Raw genomic sequence first — 19,173 nt, 5'->3', positions numbered from 1 at the left:
TGCACTTTACGACGAGCAGCTGCGTCCTCAGCTCTCCTGGCCCCCACGGGCAGGAGTCGTTGCAAGTTTCAGGTGATTGCTGCTAACCACACACCAATAAACACACACACACACACAGAGAAGTGCATGCACATGCATACATATGTGGCTCATCAGAAGATGACTTAGATTTTTGCATACCTTGACTTTCACACAGACACACACTCATGAGGCATGTCGTCCTGTTGGCCATCTTTGGTGTTATGCCTGCTGCGGCTGCTTCGTGTGGCTCGGCTGCTGCTGCTGCACTTAAATGCCGCACATGTCTTGTGTCGAAAATTTCTGTCATTCAAACCGTTTTGCCAGCATCTCCCACATGGTCTGATGTTTGCTGTCGCTTTGAAATTTAGATTTTTATGGCTCGAGTCGAGGCTGTTGGCAATGGCAGCCAGTGCTGAAATTGGCTTTGCAGCTCGACAGTTGCCAGTTTCCAGTTGCTCGTTGCTCGTTGCCTATTAGAAATGCACAATTCAGCATTATTTTCGTTATAAACTGTTGAAATATGCTAAAATTTTGTTCTCCAGGTATCGGTCGTAAAAGGGTTTAATGGCCATAGAAATGCGAAACTTGTCAGCAGGTATTACATTTTTGCTGCCCTCCCACGCATTCACTTTTCGGCTTGGGGCCAAATTATTGAAATACTTTTAGGCGTTGTTTGCCTTCGGGGAGTCTCTCTCCCTCTCTCTCTCTCAGTTTCACCCTCTCTCTCTCTCTTGTATTTTTTACCTTCTTTTCAGTTTTTCTGTGGGTGTGTTTTGAAAATTAATAGGCCTTGCGTTGGCTGATGGAATTGCCACTCGAATTTGATGTGACAGCATTTTATTTATTTTTCTTTCTCTTTTATAGCATTGTCCTTTTCCCCTTTTATGGTTAGTAGTTTACGAAAAATTCGTATCACGCTCTTTGGCTCAAATTATGCCAAGTGGCTGAGTAAGTTTCGATTGCTGGAGCCGAATTGGATATTATATTCGCATATCAATTTCCAGGGCAGCTTTATTGTTCGTCATTTCACTTGGACTTCAAAATGTGCTAAAAACAAACTCTTTGGCTTGGGTCAAAGAGTCCAGTGTCAAAAGCATTCATTTTCTGTTTGACAACTTTGAGATTCTCATGATGAAATTTGAATACGCTCAAGTGGAACGCAGGTAGAGCAATCATACTGAACAGCATTGATACTGAGACAACACCAACAACCAAACGGGGTATACATCTGTAGAATTGATTTGCATTCTAAAGTTTTCAATGATATTCCTACTCTTGAAAAAATCAACTTGTTTCCGAAATTAACCCTCTTGAAATGCTATTGACTATGCCTTTAATAGCCAATGTATACACCATGCTTGGCTCGTTGATTTCGAGCATTTAGAATGGAAATGCAGGGTATAATGTTTTCGTGCAAGTGTGTGTAACCGGCTGAATGAAATGAGATGAGATGACTTGGCCTAGAGTGTCTGTCTATCAGCAGCTCAATGCTTGAGATATTAAATGTATGAATTTGTGTACCATACGCAGTCCGAGTACAGAATTTTGAATTTCATTTCTTTAATCGATATTATCACTAATTAAATTTTAGACATCTCCCCCTTTTATATAAAGATAACAGAGCAGAGACAAGTGCTGTGGCAAGCACACTTATTTAATTTACATTACTATGCTCTGAAAATGTAATTAAGAAAGTACAAAACAAAAGTTACTCAAGAACTAACTTCCCATCGTACAGCTCATAATACAGCCTAAGCCACTGTATAAAATGCGCAGTAAGCGGAGCGTGTATTTGCGTATGTATATGTGTGCGCATATGATCAGGGTGCCTGTTAGTCGGGCACTCCCGGCACTTCGCTCATAATTTCATTTCGCATTTACCTAACTTCTTTACTTTTCTCTCTCTGTATCTCTCGCCTTCGTTTACATTAAATTTTTTGATTTTTGCCTTTCGCAACTGGCGAGCTGTTCTATGCGATTCTCAAGACTACAAGTAATGCTTACTGACTCTGCTTATTTGTTGAAGCGTAAGTAAACGGCTTACTCATTCTCTTTCCAAAGCCTCTTACCTAGCCTGGCATATGCATTGGCAGTTGTTAATTCTGGTTGTTTTCCTTCTCCATTTCCCCTGCCCTCTCCAGTTTCGCCTTACATTCCTTTTATAACTGGCTGATTGGCATATTTTCATATTTGTTTCACTGGTGAATTGCATGTGAATTGCCAGCGCTTGGCGTCTATTCAAATCGGATGGATTCTGGTTGGGCGAGTAATTGTCATTCTTTGTGGCCATTTTGTGCGCTCAGCTCATTAAGCATACGCAACGCTGGCAAATTGCCATGGAATTCCTGCTGCTGCAGTGCTATCTCGCGCATTTGTCGCTCCGTTCATATAATTTAATTTAAAAAACTTGCAATTGAATGCCATTTAAAATAATTCTTAATGATCACACAAGCGAAATTTTGCTACGCATGCAAAGCTCTGGGCACATTTATCACATCATGCCTGTCCCGCCGTCGACCCGCCCTCCGCGACTTAAAATGTTGGCAAATTAAACGCTTTTTAATATTAATGTATTTTTTTTTATAATTTTTTACTCATGCTTTTTATTTTGCAAATTTTTGTTGTTTTGTTGTTGTTGTTGTGTTTTCATTTTGCTGGGTTTCATATTTTTCACATTTTGTTTGAGGGATTTTTTGCATTTGTAATTTTAAATATATATATACTATATATATATATATATATATATATATATATATATATATAGTTGTTGTCGTGTGCGTGTAGTTGTTGTTGTTGTAACGTAAAATTCATTGAAAATAATTTATTATGCAAATTATTATAAATGCATCACTTGTAAAGTAATTTTCCCATAACTGACAACTGCACAAAACTTAAACTGATTTTAAACAGTGCAATACAACCGCAACAAGCGCAACATTTAAATGGACAAACAGTCAAACAAACAAACAAACAAATAATTTCGCAGTCTCTCTCCCTCTCTCTCTCTCTTTCTCTCCCATTCTCTATGTCTGCCTGCGAATAGTTTAAACAGCCTGGCCGAAAAGTTGACAAACTCTTTCGTTCGTGCGATAGTTATGCATTTTGTTTAAACGTGTTGACTTTGTTTAAGTGGCCATGAGACCAAATGTGAAAACGCATTTAAAAGTGGTTAATTTATATAAATTATATGAAAACTTTGTCGCTAGCCAAATGGCACGTGGTGCATTTTGGTTGCGTTTGCCAAAGCATTTTGCGGTCCGCACTCGGCTATGCAGCGAAAGTGCATATTTCCTAAATCCAAATCAAAAAGTTGAGCTTCCAAAAGTTCTGTAACATAATACATTATGTTACTTAAAAGTGTGTTAAGCTTTATCACAAGCGCTCGCACGCTAGTTAATCAGTTCCTAACTATTAACAGCAGCTGCGCGGAAACATTGAAACGACTTCTGCGAGTCATGCACTTGCCCAAAATGATCGAAAACTAAGAAGATTAAATGACTTGCAACATTATATTTTATGTTATCAATAGAGTTTTAAGCACTGTTAGCTTTAACGTAAGCACTCTTATAATCGTTAAGCAGCTGCTCAATTTTGTTCGCACTTTTGTTTTTTTATCTGTCAAATGCAAAAATGCTTAAATGACTTAATCGAGTTATATGCTCTTCGAAATTATGTTAGTCTCTGCCAGAGTATAAGAACTGGGTCATTTGAGTTGTGCGTGGGACTTATACAGCAGCACTGCCCTCTATCTCACTCTCTCTCGTTCACTTCCGGCACACCCCATTTGGTGCTCTTAGTTGGCACTGAACTTTTTCTCATATTGTTTGCTTTAAACTTTTGGCATTGTTTGCCAACCACGGCCGATGCCGCCCACTTGGCACGCGCCTATAATTTCGCCCCGTTTTTTTGTTGCTTAAATGCGGCATGTGTTTGCGCTTTAATTGAATATAAATGTAAATTAATGATGCAAAAATAATTTTTGCTTCGAGGCTTTGCCGTTTTGTGCCTGGGAAAATGACTGCAGTTGTTGTTGGTGTTTGCTGTTGTTGTTGTGTTTGTTGTTGTTTGTAAACATTTTCTGTAGTTGCGTGTGTTTTCAGCGATTTCAGTTTCATTTAGCAGTTAGCAGTCATATATAATTAATTTGCATTTAACTAAATTTGCATAAATAAATAAGTACGCAATACATTTCGTTCACTCGTTGAATGTTGCAAGTTGCAAGTGGCAAGTTGAAAGACAATAACCATTTCCCAGTGATGGGCGTCAATTACACACCATTCACAGTTGAACTTAAGTACATAGTTTTGTACAGCATAATGAGTAAACAAGGTTTACAGTTATGTTAAGTGTATAAGAGTGTATGTCACGATTTTCATATTGCTTACGTGTTGTTCTTTTTGTTGTGGTTGTTGTTGTAAATAGAGCTTAGTATATTACAAAATGAGTCAGTTGTAACTTAACATGTTCTTAGTTCCGGAACTTAGTTCACAATCAAACAATGCAGTAGTTCACAATTGGTAAGCGGTATCAAAATAATGAGCCGGTCGCTTGTTTGGTTTATGTCTAAATGGCCGAACGCATGAACTGGCTGTGAGCGAACTTTAATTTTAGGTTGAAATAGAACGTTGGAACTAGGTAACAGAGGAGGAGGAGCAAGAGGAGCAGGAGGAGCGGTCTGTTGAAGTTGTGGTTAATGTGGGGTTCGTGTTGGGGTTTTGATTGAGGGTTTCCTTTGAGGTTTGCAAAATATAATTAATTATTAATTTTAAAAGAGAGGCTATGTAAGTTTTAAACAGAGGTTAGGTGAATTAACCAAATAGGTTACGAGCAGAATGAGCATAATGGAACAGAGTTTAAGTCGCACGGCTTCCACAGTCAGTTCGCATTCGATACCATTGCTGTGTCTATCTTACGTTCGAATCTCTTATACGGTATTACGATTTACTTTAGTTTACGCTTTACTTTAAGTTTTAGTTTTAGTTTTAGTTTGGTTTCTTAACGGATTTTGTCATTTGTTGGTTGTGGCGCTATAAATAGTATTTATTTTTTACGGTCTGCATTGATTCGGGCTGTTGAGTAGTCTAATTGTGGGGATCATATATATGTATATATATAATGCATATGTTGAATATGTATTTGTATTACATTTCATGCAGGAGCTATACACAAACACTGATGCTTAGTTTAATGCTATGATGTATGTTACTATGCCGTTTGCTTTTGCTTATTTGTTTGATTGATTGATTGATGTATGGTAATGGTATGTATGTTCTTCTCCAGTTTCGTCTTTGTCTACTTTGTCGTCCTCTACTATGGCTAAAGACACTGCTACTACTATTTTTGGGACTCCCCCCATTCATTTTTCATATTTCTTTATTCATTTTTATTTTCAGCTACTAACGACACATTTAAATATTTGCAACTGCTCTACTTTAAAATAGTTTTTTAATTTTATATCATCATATCATATGCCAGTTTCTCACTTACCCTCACATTATCTTACGCATTCGCACACTCTCCAGCCAATAGGCTGTCCCCCGTAACCCCACAAAGTATGCTACACTCTTCACTCTTCCACTCAATTCTCAAGACTATTTGCTATCGTTCTATTTACTTTTTTTTCTTTTTTGTCATATTTCATTTTGTTATTAACCTATTTTCTTTATTTGTTTTTTGTTCAATATTGATAGCTATGCGTTTGCCTTTTATTGCTTTTACTTTAACTTTTAGATTTATATTTCTTCTTTCTTTTTATATATATATATATACATATATATATATGTTATATATATGAATGTATGTATGTATGTATGTATGTATATTTAATTTTAGTTCTCTATTAGGCTTTTCTTTTTTGTTTTTATTTGTATAGGGAGATTTTTGCGCTTTTCTCAGGGTTTTGTTACGTTTCATTCTTTTTTTTTGTTTTTATTTTTTTTTTTCAAATTTTTTTTTTCAAAATTAAGGTACACATTAAAAATAGTTAGGTTTTTACTTTTTCGCTTTAGGTAGGTTTTGTTTTTTGTTTTGTTTTTCCGTTCTTTCTATGCCTTTTAAAAAATTAAAAAAAGGAAAAAAAATGGAAAACTTTCAATAAAGGGGCCTTAATGGCATAGTACTCTACTAACATGCAACGATGATTGTGTTCTCTGTGCTGTTGTGTGTTGTGTGTTGTTTGGCTTTGTGCTACTTTGACTGTGCCCAGGTAATTGTACAGGTAGCTGCTTTACGAGCAGCCTTCCAGCCACAGACAAAGGATTTGTTAGCTTTGGCTTTGGCAGCGGCAGCTGCAGCGGCGAGGCAAGGAAATTAAGAAGCTGAAATTGCTACAAACGAGCAGCTAATTGGAAGAGCTTGTAAAAAAGCTAAATAAACATATTAGCTGGCTTGAATAGAGTTAGGAACAGATAGAAAGTAGAGCTCGGACTTAAAAAGCAACCTAATGCAATGTGTCTACGTGGAGGTGGGCCAAAGTAGGGGCAGGTCAAGAGAGACGAGCACCTAATGAATTAAAAATATTTATTTAAGATTGCACTCTCAATAAATTGCAGCACTTCTGTTCAACTTAGCTTAGTTTAGTTATGGCAGAGCTGCGACTGCTCGCTAATCAGTTACACGTCCTAGATAAACATAGAATTCTCAACTAGTTCTAACTCAACTAAAGTAGCGAACTCTGTGAATAAGAGAAGTTATACAGACAACTTGCTCAGTTTTTGTGTGTTTCTGCCATATGCATGTTTATATATATATTTATATATATTTATATATACATGTATACTTGTATACAGATCTATCTATTTCATATTGGTTTCAGTTTCTGCCAAGCTCAGCTGCACATAACTTCATTAACAAGAAAGAAACTTTGCACAAATGTCGCCTGCAAATCTGTTTTGGAAGGCCAAAAGCCAAAAGCCAAAGGCCAAACGCCAAAAAGCACGCTATATTTTTTTTTTGTAGTTGTATGTTTGTGTGTGTATGTGTATTTGTTGCCTTTGAATTGTATATGTAGTTTCGCTTACTTTTTTAGCTTCAGAGTTACATACTTTACTTTTTGTTACTTTAGTTTCATTTCATTTGTTTTTTTTTGTGTTTTTTGTTGTAGTTTTTTAAACTATTTTCTGACTTTTGTTGTCGTAGCTATCGCAAGTACATTTTCCAAAACCGTTTTTGTTAGCATTTAACTAAATTATATGAATACTTTTTATTATTACATTCGTTATTTTGTTTTCTTTTTTCAGTGTAGATGTTGTCTGTGTTGTTGTTGTTGTGGGTGTGGTGGGTGTTGTGGGTGTTGTGGTTGCTGCTCTTGCCAAAGGCCGTAACAAATATTCAATCGTCAAAGCTTTTGGCTCTCTGTGCATTTTGTGAATCTGTAACTCTTAATTAAAATGTTGCACAAAAACTTGCCAAAGCGAGACTTCGAAATGGCACAGAGCCCGAGCCAAAAAAGCGAATTGAATACCTTTTGCTTGTTGCACACTTGCCGGCTTTCCTTCGCCTTCCATTCTATAGGGAGGGGTGGGGGTTGGTAGGTGGAGTTACTGCCTTTTCCTAATTAGACACACTCATTGTTGTTGTTTTTTTTTACTGGGTCAAAGCTTTGTGCGCTGCGAGCAGGACTTGGAGCGAGCACGCGGAGTCTTACTCGACAGCCAGCAAAGAGTTGCACGTCAAGTGGCCTGAATGCAGGAAAACAGAATAAAAAAGAAACAGTAAGGCATAAAACACAAAAAAATCCTCAAACATTTTGGCCCATATTTAGCGGCCGCGCCCACGGGCGCAGTACTCGAGCGTTGTGCACAACAAACTTTGCATTTTTTTTTTCAAATTCTAACAGAGCTCAAAATTATTTTGTAGGTTTTTTCTGTATCCAGGTGTGTGTGTTAGTATGTGTATATATATATACGTATATATATATATATATATATCTGTATTCTTTTTTATTTGTGGCTAACATTTTGTCAGCTTGCGCACGTTCCATTTAATATGTGTTTTTTGCTTTTGTTTTTGGTTTTGTTTTTTTTTTTTTTTGATTGTTTCAACTTTGCATTTGCCAACTTGTCTCTAATCCATAGTTAATGCCATAGTTAATAGCAGTTATCCTAAAAATATATACTATATAGTTTTTCCATATATATATATACATTCATGTTATATATATGTATATATATATATATATATAATTCCATATATATATATATTTATATATATATAATAGCAATCGCGCGAGTTGCTCTGCTTGTTTTTTGGTATAAAAATTGTAACTTTACTTTTGGGAATTTGTTTTTCTTTTCTTTTATTCTCATTTATTTGCTTTGCTTCACGCGCTGCTTTTTATTTTTAGTTCTTTTATTATTCATATTCTTTTCGGTTTTGTATAAAATACTCACATTCACATTTACAACTACGAACCACGTAACTACTTATAGATGTATTGTATTGTATATATAGACTTTATGTTATTTAGTTATTTATATGTATATGTATATATAAATGTGTATCATGTGTGTGTGTATGTGTGTGTGTGTATATATCGTAATCGTATGTATGCACGTATGTATATGGTATATTTTAACTACCTCCAGCTAGAAGTTATACATATATAGTCTAGGAGTAGCCTATAAATATATACCTCTGTATATCTAGGCCCATTCGAAATACCTACTCACACACCCTGTATAATGCTTAGCTCCTCACATTGGCGAAATATCTGACCGAAAACCGAGTTTGTTTTTGCTTTTTGCATTTTGCTTTTGCCTTAGAAGTTGCCTTATCGAATATAACATATATCTAAAGTATTTACAGGTTAGATCTAGCATACAATTAGTTATAGCTAGAAGAGAGACAGAGTTGAACGATATATATATATTTATGTATATATAAGGAGAGAGAAAGGCAACACTTTGAGTGTAGAGCATTTTGAGTTGAGTTGAGTTGAGTTGAGTCGAGTTGAGTCGAGTTGAGATTGGAAATAGTAACTGAAATACAACTTAGTGTTAAATGCGTATTATCATAGCTTGTGGAAAATCAACAAAAATATACAGTAGAACTATTGTAGAGGACAGATACTTAAAGAAACTTTCTGTTCGCTTAGTCTAAGTTTAGCAAACTATTCGAATTCATATAGTAAAATATCAATGTCGTCTGGGTAACAGCTAGACTTAAGTGAAATTATAGTTAATTGGAAACTTCGTTTAGTCTTTGACGCCATGTCTCAAAAGCAAGTCTTTCCAAACGTTCAACTAAATAAGTCCTTCCTTTACTTAGTTGCTTGTTTGCTCTTTTTGTTTCTTGTTTAAATATGGACGTATAAATGTTATATGTGTAATGTATGTAGTTTTTTTGAATGCCTTTTGCTTACTTCTGTTTTTGTTGCTTATCTACGCTTCGAACTTAGTTCCTTAGTTTGCGCACACTACGAGTGACTAAACTTAACTGGGTTTTAATTATGTGTTATGTGTGTATTATGTTGCACGCTCTAGCTTTACGATCTATGTTCGAGTATGTTAATGTATGTTTAGTTTAGTTGCCCTACAGCTATATATGCCTTTGCTCAAGTGGTTTTCTTTTGTTTTCTGAATCTCTTCAGTTGCGATTGTGTCTTGCAATGTCCAACAAAAATCATCAGACGTTCAAGCTTTACATAAGTTAGACCCTATATACGATATATATTTTATATATATATACTATATAATGAAACTATTATGTAGAAGGAATGACTGCACTAGTTTTTTTTTCATTTTCATTTTGTTTTTCTTTTAATATCGTATCGTTCTATATGTATATATATTTGCTTTCTTGTATATCATATAACGACAACAACAACTAATTATTGCTTTTCGGTTTTTAAAATGCGGTACGCGAATATTTCTTTTTTTGGGATTTTTTTTGATAAATTTTATGTTGATTCTTTTTATCATTTATTTTTTTGCTTAAGGTACCTTAAAATCAAATCATTAATAATTTACTAAGAGCTAGAACAAAAATAACAAAATTTGCGAGACTTCGGCATAAATAAAACAGTGGGAAACAGCAGGAGAAGGGTGGGTTGGGTAGGAGAGGGAAGGGGGCAGTGGAGCCGTAAAGGGTATCTAGCTTATTATAAATAATTAATATTTTTTTTACGTTGCTTTCGCATTTTGTTATTTGCGTGTGCCTGTGTGTGTGTGCCTCAAGTTGTTGTGTTGTCTGCTGTCTGTACTTGTTTCGTAGTAGGATTAAGAGCTGTCATTTATAGTTAAAGAGTTGTAGTTGCGTTTTGCTTTTGTTTTTTAAGTATTTATGTATATATAGTGTAGTTAGACGGTGGTGCCTGTGCTGCTTCGCTCTGCTGTGCCTGTGCCTTTGCCTTTGCCTGTGCCTTCGCCGTTGCCGTTGCCGTTGCCTGTGCCTGCTGCCGGCTGCTGTGGATGCTGCTCTGCTCCTCACGTCCGGGGCAGCAGCAAGAGCCACCAGGAGACGGCGCCCAGCCACAGCCACAGCAGACAGCTGCCGCTGGTGAGTTGGTTGCAATTGCTGCCGTTGGCACCGCTCAGGCCGCCATGGCCATCGGTCGCCGAGCTGCGACTGCTGCGCGCTGCTCCCTCGATGATGTTGTTGTTGTCCAGCTCGTGCAGCACGGGCAGCTCACTCAGATCTGCAGCGGGCGCGGTGCGCTCCGTGATGGGGGCGAAGAGGCGCTTTGGCTTGCAGCGCTTGTGCTTCTTGTAGGTTTTGGTCACATTTATGCTGTAGCCTTCGAGAAACTCGGAGCCCTGCAAAAAAGGAAATGGATAAACATTAGCGTTCGCTCCGCATCTAATAAATTACAGCATTAATTAAATTTTTCTTCGTTCTCCAACTATTATACTAGACCAGCTCAAGCAAATGACCCACGCAGCCAGCACTGAGAGTGAAAGGAAATTAAAAGAATGAATGCTTTTATGTCTTTGTCGCTTGGAGCAACCAACAGCAAAGCGCCCCAATCTCGGAACTCATTTATAAATACTTTAATATCATATAAAACTGCATACATATGACTGCTGGAAAAGTCAAAAGAGCTTTGAATAGGACAGCGCTGTGAGTTATTAAAAAGTTAAAGTTAAAGTAAATAAAAAGACGAGTGAAGCACTCTGTTAAATCTGACTGAAGGAGGGCCGCTTAGTGCACTGATAGTTAAGCTATATACAGAATATATAAATAGAGATATATACTTTTACTGTGGATATAAGCACTGAGATGACTTCGAGAGGTTGAGTCGCTAAGGTAAAATTTAATTTTGTCCTTTCTTTAGCGATGCTCAGCTTTTATTATATTTTTAATAATAAGTAACTTAATTGACTTTTGAAATAATAGTATTAATTAATAGTAAATATTATAATTTAACTTTTGTTAATATATTTTATTATTATTTATCAACCATTGCAGCACAAACTGAGCAGATGTACAGCCAATTCAAGAACTTCTCAGTTTTCTTATCAGTAGAGCTATAACCAGTTGGGAATTCTATGACTATAGATTAGTCTAAAGCCAGCGAAGCCTCTGACCAAGTGAACAGAGCAGACAAAGAATTTTGGTATTCAAAATAAATTTTATTCAAATATATTTTTCCTTGAGAGTAAATTCCTTTTAATGTTTACATTTAACTAATTTCATTTGGCAAAATTGCCAAATTCCAATTGGTCTAATCTAAAGTCCTTTAAGACGCAAGTGAGATACGTGCTCTATTTAATCTACATATTCATATTGGAATTTAAATTTCTAAATTAAATTATGCTCGTGGCTCGTAGCTGTGCGCTATTCCAGACGATTGCCGTGATTAAACATACTTTATGCCGTATTTAGACGCTCGGCTCGTTCTGACTTCGGGGCGCAAATCTACAACACCTACACACCTACCCAACTCCTGCACACCTACAGCTGCCCAGGCACAATAAGAACACAATGAAGCCATCAGATTTGTCGTTTTCCACTCCTCAGATCCAGATCCAGCGGGCAAAATTTTGCCTTTTAATTACGCTGCATAAATTTGTGTTTATAAATAGGCAATGGCAATGGCCATGGCACTGGGCAGGACATGCTAGGGTCTGCTATGCTCTGGTCTTGTCTCTCTCTCTCTCTCTCTCTCTCTCTCTCTGTTGTCGTTTCGCTCTGTCTCTGTGCGGCTTGTGGGAGGGATTCGCGAGACTCGACTCCAGTCGACTCGACTCGACGCTGGATTTGGGATCTTTTTGGGGCTGCGGTCAAATGTTTTATGGCAGTCGAAATATATCTAAATCGAGTGAATGTCTGCATTTGGCCAGTGGGCGTGGCGCGCGTTGGGCGTGAGAGACTTCATAACGAGTGTTTACTAATAATATTATGCAAATCGTGCGACGGGCCAACAACATTGGCAACAGGAACCAACGTTTCGTTCGTTTGTTTGCTGTTGGCTGTTGAATTTTTCAAAAGGCATTTTCAGAATCGTTTTACGTTCACCCCCAGCGCAGATCCAGGACACAAAAAAGGAAAAAAAAAACAAAAATAAAGGAAATACTTGACAGACATTTGCAGGTGTGTTTGGACAGCTTTTATTTTGCGGGTAGCTTTTGAAGGTGTCTGTGGTTTGGGCTCGCCTTCCCTGCTGTTATTGTTGCTGCCAACACACAGATGGAGTGGGAGTGGGAGTGGGAGTGGGAGGGCGAGAGCATAATTGAAAAGGAATGCACGGGTTTGCTCACGGGGCCAACAAAATTATAAAATGTGCATAAATTTAAGGCCTTAATTGCCGGGCTTTAAGCCCACGTATGGGCTGGATTTCGCATAGATTCCTTTCGGATTTTGACATGCTAATTAGCTGTGGGGCTGGCCCTGATTTTTAGGCCACGGCCCATTCGAGCGACTTTTTGATATGACAGACATTTCCCCACTATGGCATTGTGTCTTTTTTTCTGTAGTCTCCCCTGCTTTATGCTAATTAGTGTTGCCAGGCAATTCTTGTTGTCAGGCAGGTGTGACGTGCGTTGGTATTTCAGGCAAAAAACATATGGGGTAATCCCCACTCAGTTCCTATCAAGTTAGGAAGAGTTACCAATGGTTGACTGACTGAAAGGTCTGCCAGAGCAATAGGAGCTCGAACTTAGAATTCTTATGGAAGGAAAGACTGTTGAAAGTTGCCTCTAATCGTAGCTGAGTGAGTAAGAATTTTGAAGTCAACTTTATTAAATAGATAATTTTCTAAATTTGAAAACTAGGCCTTCCAGCCCAACGACTGTGAAAGCATCTGTAGAATGAAAAAAAAACTCCTTTATCTACTCCTGGGGGATTGATATTTTTTTTGTTTGCCAACTTTTTTTAAGTTCGCTTAGCCAAATGGAGCAAGTTTTTGCCTTTCTCTTTGTCTCCATCTCTCTCTCTCTCTCTCTCTTTGCCTTGTAGATTTTTACGGTAGATTGAACGCCATTTACCTTTCAATCTGCAGAGCTGAGTGACATGTTTGCTCATAATTCGCCTGGGCTGCACAACTATTTTATCGGCTGGATGAGGTTTATTCTCGCGCTGCTAATTTGTGCGCTGCGGGGCTTTATAAATTCAATGGGTATGGCCGATGCCTCGAGGCCGCCTCAATGAATTATTAACTTGACAGCTGAAGAAAAAAGCGAAAGGCAGTGGGTGAGGGAGAGGGAGAGCCAGAGCGAGAGCGAGATGAGACCCAAGCCAACTTGGAAAATGGTCAACAACATTTAACGCAATAACACGGAAAATCGATGACAATTCAAGCGTTGATAATTTTGCTGCCCACCAGCCAGGGGCACAAAAAAAAATGGAGAAGAAAATGGCAACAATTCCCAACTTAAGCAATTTCCTACAATTTTCCAGCGACTAGAAGCATGGTCATATGGGAGCATTCAGTCAGCCAGCCAGCCAGGCAGTCAGTTGGTGGGTCGATGGGTCGGGCTGGTTGGACGAATCGCTTGAGCCATTGGACGTGAATTAGTGTGGCTGACTGGCAGCTGGCTAGCGACTTGGTTTTAGTGTGTGACCCATTAGAATGATCGTTGTCGAAGCTGTACGTGTGCGCCGCCTGATATATATGTGACCTGGTTGGCTCTGCTCTGTTATGCTCTGCACTGCTCTGCTCTGCTCTGCTCTGGTGTGGTCCGCTTGAGCCGCGTCTGGCCCGTAAAGTGGCGCTAACAAACTCGAATGCTGCCCATTGCCAGCAATTGAGCCAGCCAACCAGCCATCAGGCAGCAGGCAGCAGGCAGGCAGCAGGCAGCCAGCAACTGCAATTGATTGCACTTTATAACGTGCGGTTTCCGGTAGACATTACCCGCTTTGCTGCAGCCACATTATCCAAGCCCTCTCACGGGCAGTAAAGGGGCGCGAGAGAGAGAAAGAAGGATGTAGCCAGTGGGGCTGCGGACGCCAACTGTGAGACTAGGATGCCTCTAATGTCTTTTGCCCATGCTCCTCACGATGAATAAATGAGCACTTGTCTAGCGTCTGTGTGTGTGCATGTCTGTGTGTGTGTGTGTGGGTCGCTGGCTCTCAAACCAAACGGCAGCAAGAAAAATTATCCCAGATATTGTCTAGCAATTTAGCTGATTAAGCTGATGGATGTAAAGCAGGAAAAGCAGCGAAAGCAGCAAAAAATGTAAAAATAAAAATGTTGCCAGCGATCAGAGAGCAGATAAAATAGAGTTGACAAGCGAAGGGTTAATGCGATTTCAACTGTGACAGCAGCTTACGATGGCCATTCCTTTTCAAGGATATATATTGGCAATAGAATTGCAAAAGCAGCGCTAACGAACGTTTTGAAAAATTGACTTTACCTTTCGATACATCAACTGATTTGCGTTTATGTAAGTGAATAATTAACAATTCATTGAATGTCTTTTGATGCTTATTATTTATGTTCTGTCATGTACGGCAACGGAATGAAATCAAATTGTCTTGTTTTATTCTGATGGTTCATCGAGACTGAATTAGAAGAGAGTAATGGGAGAAAGTAGAGACATTGAAATGAGGATGCTCTATTCAGACCGACTCTGTGCTTCTTTTTGCATATGTGTGAGCGAGATAAACAGTAATCGCACTTGTCAAGGCCTTCAAACAAGTAGAAGAGCTTTGGGTGCACTCTAATACTTGATCGATACGCAACTCGCATACACTTCATACACGCATGCTTATAAAAACGTATAAGGGCGATAAGCTGTATGTTCACTCTTCGCGCAATTATAAGAGTCTACTATAAAGCTGATGCCTCTATTAATTTGCATTGGTATTTACATATGTGGGAGCGAGATAAGCAGCGCTCGCATTTCTAAAAGTGACAGTGCGTGAGCATAAGTATGTGTATAGTGTAACTTTATGTGACTACGTGTATAAGTGTCTTCTATAGCATTTAATGTATAAGTGTATTCTTTGGCATTTAATGTAGTTGATATTCACTTTAGCTTTAAGATTAGGGTATATATCCTTCGCATTTCGTTCTGCTACATTTTATTTGTGACTTTCACTTGGTTACACTTATCGTTTTTGGTAAATCGAAGTTGCTTACTCACCGGCACCACATGATTCTTGGCTCCCCAGCAGATGGGCTTAAAGCTGCCTTTGCGTGTTGCCTCTTGAAATTCTCCAAATTGATTTTCCCAATCGTAGGATATCAGACGTGCCTCCAAAGTCATGCCAGCCAATTCGGGCGGTGATGAAATCAGCACCGGATTTGAGTCGCTGTACGGGAGGAGAAGAGAACAGAAAGAGAAAGTATAAGAGAAGAGCAAAATAACATTATTAACTTTATTATTATTGTCAACTTTGATTAGGACTTAAAATTTATTACAGCCCCAAAAGGCGCTTTGCCAGCAGATTTTCAAATACTCCCGCCGGGGCCACGGACCAGAGGCCGGAGGGGGCTTGGCAAGTTGGTAAGTCGGCGCAGATTTGCGCGGGCTTTGCGCTGTCGAAGGGAAGTTCAGGGTAAGACGAACGGCCAAAAACTTGAGCTAATTAATCTTTTAGATTTTCATTTGTGACGCGTCAAATACGTTACTTCTTGGGCATGCCACGACTGAGGGTGACGCGACCAAACGAAATAAAAACCGCACTCGAATAAAGAAGGGCAGACAGCAAATACAGGAGCACCAGGCATTCGAAAACCCCCAGCAAATGGCCCAAAAGTGTAAAACCTCAAAGCAGTTGCCTCGCTGTGCCGCAATCAGGGGCGTTGTGGCAACCACTTTTGCAGGAACTGCGGCCAAAAATAGCTGTTGTTTGCAGAAGGTGCTATGACTAATGAGCTGGCTTAGATTTGTTTTTTTTTTCTCTCCTGTTTTCTCTGATCTGTTTATATATTTTTCGTTTATCTTTTTTGTTGGTTTTGGCTATTAAGTCGGCAGCTGTAAGAACCCTTTTTGAGTTTAACTCATCATTAATTTTCCTTGTCACTTCCTTTTTTTAATATATATAAATACACATAATGCTTAAACAACTCCAGAATAGCATACACATTAAGTTAACACCATATAAAGCGTTATTATTTTAAATATTCTTAGCTCGCTCATTGTTTTTGTTTTGGTCTTTGGTTTATTTTAACAGAGCTCGCTAGACTCCCAGACAATTGCAGGCAGCTACGCCTCTGCGCCTTTCGCGCAATATAAATTCCTTATACATTCATTTCATTTCATTTCATTTCATTCATTCCCTCTATTCATTCATTTCGCCTCGTTTCGTTTCGTTTTGTTTCGTTAGCGCCATCTATGATTGCCAACTGGCCCCGTGGCTTCCGCACCGTTCGCTGTCTCGACCGCCCTTACAATTAGGCTAATTAATTTTGTTCTTTGGCTGGCATTACGAAAAATGTTGCTTTAATTTTCTAGCACACACACACACTAACCGCCCATCCACCCACACACAAATACAGACACAGTAACAGTGAAATATCAGCCAACGCACATTTTCTTTGTTGTTGCTCGCCTGGCAGCTTCCTGTTTGACTGTGTGTGGCCGAATCCTTTGCAAGCCGCAAACAAATCTCTTTTAATTAATTTATGATTCCACTCAATCCGCATCGAGGGTTGCATGATATCACACAAGGGGCAGGCAGTCCAGCTCAAAGGATGGGGTAAGTGGCTGCTGCTGCATCGCATGAGAGCCGCAACAATTTGCGGTTGGCAACACGAAAATATTAATGTCTGCGGATTGATTGCAGCCTGCCCCCTGCCCCCTGCCACGCCATGGAAACCACCCACCAAACTAAAAACTGGCCACTTGTACGAGTGTGCGTGGTGCGCACCGTACGGTAATGCTCGTAATAATAATATATAAAATAAAATATTGCATTCATCCATATGTTCAGCAGTGTTTGTGGCTCGTGGCCTGTGTCCTGTGTCCTGTGTCCTGTGTGTGGCTGCTGTGTCCTGCTGCCTGCGTCCTGTTTCCTGTGTCTTGCATACGTGTATCTTTTGACGTTCCGCCCCCCTCCCCCGCTGCTTGGGTGGGTGTTTGCGGTTTATTGAGCGAACCATTGCGTCGCATCGCATCGCATCGCTCAACGCGCCGCTAATATATCCGGGCGCCGCATGCATGAAGCGTAACCTCCGCTCACCGTGAGCCGTGTGGCATCATAATAAATATAAATGCAGTGGAAAGTCAGACAGCTGTTGCTAATGCTAAAAGGCAATGGCAACGACAGCGGCAGCGGCAGCGGCAGCGGCAATGGCAATGGCCATACATAGATTATGCTGATCCCCTGTAGCCCTTGGCCCTATAGCTCTCCAGCACTCAGCCGCAACCCAACCGCCACATCAATCGCTGCCCGCTTTAGTCTTATGGCTGTTGACTTCATTGGCACTCAGTATAATTAAAATTATGAGCCAGCAGCAGCAGCGGTAGCAGCAGGACAAAAGCTGTGACTCCACTTTGGTTTGGCATTGTTGATTATAAAATCGAATAGCTGCCACCACATCACAATGCACATGCGTTTTTGGTGGTGCTGGTCGCGCGGCCTGGCCCCGCAGGCCATGGATCCTAAGCCGCACACAAAACTGGGAGCTGGGCAGCAGCCAATGGCCCATTCCAACTGCAGCTGCAACTGCAACTGCAACTGCAACTGCAATGCGAGCTCCAATGGGTTTATTTATGTAGCGTTATGGCAGCAGCCATTGCGTTGTTGTTGCTGCTGCAGTTATGGGCCAGAATTCAATTTTGAACTGGCATCGCAATGGCAATTGGCAGCAGGGCAAAAAGCAAATGACAAATGAAAACTTAAATTGCACAAATGGCCAAATGCTAAGGGCCAAATGGACAATAGGCAACTGTAACTGCATTCAGTTGTACTATATCGATGTCTCTATATATGCATATGTTGATATATCACAGAGTATTAAGTTGACCAATAGAAACTTCTTCAGCAGCTGTGAAAGCTTTGAATCTAATTTCCAAATTTTCTGTCATAATATTTGCTGATAAATTAATATTGAAAAAACTCAAGTTTTAATTAGAAAATATTTATTTCGAATAAGTTGAATCCTTCATTAGCAAATCTGCCTCAGCAAACAAGATAATGAGGCTTGGGCCGGCATTGAGTTCGCTTCTGATGCGTAATTGATATCGCATGCTCGTTCATGAAACAGAAAGAGTATATTGGCTTCACACTACAGCTATGGTATCTGCTGGAAAACTGTGATTTCTATTCAAGAGCGAAAAAAAGGGACTTAAAATTCAAATTTAATTGAATTTAAGTGCTGCTCAAGCTGTTACCCAAAATTTCATTAAGAATAATTGCCGCACGCAAAAACAATAAAAGAAACCACAGATTAAAAATGCCAACCACGTGCTGTCAAGCAATTTGATATCCTTTGCCAATCGGAGATGAGAGAGACCAAAGATGATGGGCGAGTGGAAAAGGAAAGGAAACGCATCAATCGAATGGACGTTGCTTTCATAATGAACGAAGCTGAAGAAATTGTGTAAAAGAAGACGAACTCATCAGGCGATAAAGGATATCAGGCAGGATATGGAAGCCTTAATGAGCTAAAGGTAGCAACAGCAGAGCACCATTAAAGCCCCAGATATCCTTATCAATGTTGAGGGGCCTCAGCAATTAACAAACAACAACAATATAATGAAGCCAATTTTATTGACACACACAGCAAGAGGAGGGGGAATAGAGCCGCACAACTTGAATAATTAC

At 39.3% G+C, this 19,173-nt stretch overlaps 1 protein-coding gene across 1 annotated transcript in view; it reads right to left on the bottom strand.

Moving 5' to 3' along the window:
* Positions 1–10,372: 10,372 nt before the first annotated feature.
* LOC111600930 (MOXD1 homolog 2) overlaps positions 10,373–19,173 on the bottom strand; it is a 68,822-nt gene continuing 60,021 nt past the window's right edge. Inside the window, exons 9-10 of the mRNA XM_030222791.1 lie at positions 15,546–15,714; positions 10,373–10,775 (exon numbers count right to left, since the gene is read on the bottom strand). Of these exons, the coding sequence (XP_030078651.1) occupies positions 10,446–10,775; positions 15,546–15,714 (499 nt within the window). The 3' untranslated portion in view covers positions 10,373–10,445. The remainder of the gene's footprint in view (positions 10,776–15,545; positions 15,715–19,173) is intronic.

This window comes from Drosophila hydei, unplaced genomic scaffold, assembly GCF_003285905.1.
Source record: "Drosophila hydei strain 15085-1641.00,03,60 unplaced genomic scaffold, DhydRS2 tig00000001-arrow-pilon, whole genome shotgun sequence".
Classification (NCBI taxonomy): domain Eukaryota; kingdom Metazoa; phylum Arthropoda; class Insecta; order Diptera; family Drosophilidae; genus Drosophila; species Drosophila hydei.
This window is presented reverse-complemented; position numbering and strand designations above follow the sequence as displayed.